This window comes from Capsicum annuum, unplaced genomic scaffold (assembly GCF_002878395.1).
Source record: "Capsicum annuum cultivar UCD-10X-F1 unplaced genomic scaffold, UCD10Xv1.1 ctg5419, whole genome shotgun sequence".
NCBI classification, from domain to species: Eukaryota; Viridiplantae; Streptophyta; class Magnoliopsida; order Solanales; family Solanaceae; genus Capsicum; species Capsicum annuum.
In genome coordinates this window covers 480-3912 of record NW_025862365.1, presented here as the reverse complement: position 1 = coordinate 3912, position 3433 = coordinate 480, and the positions used below count along the sequence as shown (strand labels likewise).

The 3433-nt window shown below is 32.9% G+C and overlaps 1 protein-coding gene across 1 annotated transcript; it reads right to left on the bottom strand.

Annotated features, from left to right (window-relative positions):
- Positions 1-600: 600 nt before the first annotated feature.
- Positions 601-3014, bottom strand: LOC124893123. Its single transcript, XM_047404232.1, has 4 exons — positions 2926-3014; positions 1249-1644; positions 932-980; positions 601-855 (listed from the first exon to the last, which is right to left on the bottom strand). The coding sequence occupies exons 2-4, from the start codon at positions 1479-1481 to the stop codon at positions 601-603; spliced, it is 537 nt and encodes a 178-aa protein (XP_047260188.1). The 5' UTR covers positions 1482-1644; positions 2926-3014.
- Between the last annotated feature and the right edge of the window lie 419 nt (positions 3015-3433).

The window sequence follows — 3433 nt, the reverse complement described above, 5'->3', positions numbered from 1 at the left end:
AAAATAAGGACCAAACGATGCATAGTAAGAAAGCTAACTAGCACAGCGTATGGGACTTGAGGTACCATATTGTCCATAGTTTGTGCAGCCTGAGAATTTATAAAAAATCAATCATTTAGATTATAGTTGTCTCAAAAAAAAAATTTAAATTTAAATTACAAAAGTCTAGAGAACACCTCAGCATAGGGCGCTTCGGCATGCTCGGCCTGATTAGAGCTTAACATACTATAGAACTCATACCACCAATCTTGTAGAAATATATCACAGAATTAAATAATTGTATACTAGCACAACACCACAAACAAAATAATAATAACAATAACAACAACAACAACAACAACAACAACAACAACAACAAAATTCTATATCTAAATTTTTTAAATAATATTTTCATTTTAATGATATGTTAACATAAGAATTGACATGGCATGTTGAAACCTACTACTATATATCAAGGATACTTTTGGTATGTTACACTTCGATTATCCTAATTTATATGACAAACTTTCCTTATTAATTTGTCCTCAACAAAATGACTCAATTATAATAATTTAACTTTAAAATTCTCATTTTACTATAATAAAAAGTTATTTTTAGCCATCATGTTTCAAAAGACTCCCTTTCTTTCTTAAAATCGCTCCCTATGCCACATAAATTTAAATAAAGAATTAGAAATTTAATTTTTGGTAAAAGACTTTCTTTTTTTCTAAAACACAAGGCATTTGAAACCAATACAAACAAACCTACTTCAGAAGTATCTAGCATCGGAAGCATAGCCGTAGTAAGAGCATCGGAGTAATTTGGTTCAATCTGCATAGTTTGATCGATGAAAATACCAAGCCCCTCTCCTTCATCCTGGAAGGAATAACACCGACAGTTATGTCGCAACTTATAAAAAATATGTTGCTGTCTCGGAAATGTAAACACATACTCTTGCCTCCCATTGTTGAGGCATATCTGGTATCAGCTCCATCGGGTAGCTGTATGACACGTGAACATTAAAAAGAGTTAGAAATCTACAGATTCACAAACTTCAACAACAAAATTGATGCTTTGACTATGCAACACAGAATTGGATAAATTCAATTTTACAGTCATAATTGCATTGCACAAAACCCAATGGAAATGTGATTTTGTTCAAGAACGAAGCAGAATAGATATAACACGAAGTTAAGTGAAGAGTGCCAACAATATAAAATATATCAAGGGAAGAAATGTTGGTTCGGATAAGCAATAAACACATGTTACCTAAAATTAGTTTCAAATGGCACTAGCTGAGTTGGATGATGCCTATCAAAAAAGTTTAAATCATACATCAACGCATAGTCAGGTGTTGTCAGGTGGAAGGTCGGCACCATAGGAGATATATTATGCTCAAACAATAGCATGGTAGAATGAGGAGAAAGTGCTGGCAGAGCGGAGGGGATATTACATACAACATTGTCAATAATATGTGCTGCCTGAGAGTTCAAAAAAATCATGCATTTAGATTATAATATTCTTTGAAAAAGATGAACTTAAATTGGAAAAGTTTAGGCAACACCTCCGTATTGGATTCTTGGGCATGCTCATCCTGATGAAACGTGTATGTATCATAGAAAAAATTCAACCACTCCTTTAGAAACCCCTCTGGGGATTCCATTGCTGAAACAAATCACAGAAATCAAATAATTGTACATTAGCACATCACCAAAAATAAAAGTATTAGTCAATACATGGTCCGCATCCCTCCAAAATAACAAATAGTCATTAATGCAATTTAGAAATACAGAAAGCACTTTCAAGAAAAATTGATATGACACACTTTCCTTATTAGCCATATAAATAAAACTAGTCGGGGGTCTACCGGAACCAGCCTTTCTACTTCTTCTTAGTTTGTGGTATGCACTACGTACACTCTACCCTCCCTAGACCCCACTCTGTGGGATTACACTTGATATGTTGTTGTTGACGTACTCAGAAGTATAAAACTAAAATGACATCAAAGTAATAAACAGAGTTCTTAAGTTAGTTATTGATTCTTGAGTTAGAGTAGGTTGCCTAGGTTACTTTGGGTGAATACAGGATGCTAAGTTCCTCGAGATTATCATTCATTTGAAGATGACTACTAATTCACATCCCCTTTTTCCGTAGACTTAGGATGAATGCATAATGCTTTGTGCCTCGAGATTATCATTCATTTGGAGTTATCTATTGATGTTTGGGTTAGTGTAGCCTACCTAGGTCACATCCCCTTGGGTTGCGGGCCTTTTCTCCGACTTTAGGTGAATGGAAGATGCTTCGTGCCTCAAGATTATCATTGATTTGAAGTTAGATACGATGCTTGGGTTACGATAGGATGCCTAGGTTACATCCACTTTGGTGGGGGGCCTTTATCCCGGACTTTGGGGGAATGCACAACGGTTTGTTCCATGAGATTACCATTCATTTAAAGTTAGGTAGTGATGCTTAGGTTAGGGTAGCCAGCCTAGGTTACATCCCCTTGGGCTTTGAGCCCTTTTCCTTGACTTTGAGTGAATGCAAGATGCTTCGGGCATCAAGATTATCATTCATTTGGAGTTATCTAATGATGCTTGGGTTAATGTAGGTCGAATTAATAATCAATCTGTTCATATATAGGTCGAATTGGTAATCGATCTGTCGGAATGATAATCGATCTGTCTATATATAGGTCAAATCGATAATCGATTTGTCGAATCGACAATCAATTTGTTGGATCGATAATCGATCTGTCCATATATCTTCGGATCGATAATAGATAATAGATCTGCATATTCTATTAATTAAAAAGAAGACTTGAAAAAATCATTGAACAAAGAATCTCAAGATTATAAACAACTTTTAATAAATGATAATCAGGATTATTATATTATAGCATAATAATAAGTTCAGATCAGTAATAATTTTATTTAAAAAAAAACTTACCAACATGATTGGGAAGAACAACATTAGCTTCGATGGCAAATAAATCAGCAGTCAAATGTAGTCCCTTCTTAACCAAGTAATCATGCACATACTTGTCAAACCTGAAAATTTCCAATAGAGAGTCATAAATTATTTTATTATGTGGCGTAATTGAAATTTAGAGATTTAAACTTAGAAATAAAAAATTTAATTTTTATGAAATAAAATTTATATAATTAATAAATTTAAGTATATAAAAGCTAGATGAAAAATTTCAATGAAAAATTAATTTAATTGACTCTCAAAATTGTACCGTGCCACTTAATTTATTATTATTAAAATTTACCCTTGTGTTATTTTAATTTGGTCAATTTTATCATTCATTATATTTTTGTGTCTATTCATTGCCTTGGAATTAATGAATTTTGTCATATTTGATCCTATCATTAATTAAGGTATTATCTGAATAAGTGGACTTTAAGTGTCCAAATTATTTGGGAAAAAAGTAGTTGCTCCTATTTACTGTTTA

Excerpts from the sequence above, each read along its gene's own strand:
- LOC124893123 (XM_047404232.1), bottom strand. The coding sequence starts at position 1,481 with ATGATTTTTTTGAACTCTCAGGCAGCACATATTATTGACAATGTTGTA. Across the intron at positions 981-1,248 it reads CCATTTGAAACTAATTTTAG|CTACCCGATGGAGCTGATAC; the intron begins GTAACATGTGTT and ends CGTGTCATACAG. Across the intron at positions 856-931 it reads CTCAACAATGGGAGGCAAGA|GATGAAGGAGAGGGGCTTGG; the intron begins GTATGTGTTTAC and ends TATTCCTTCCAG.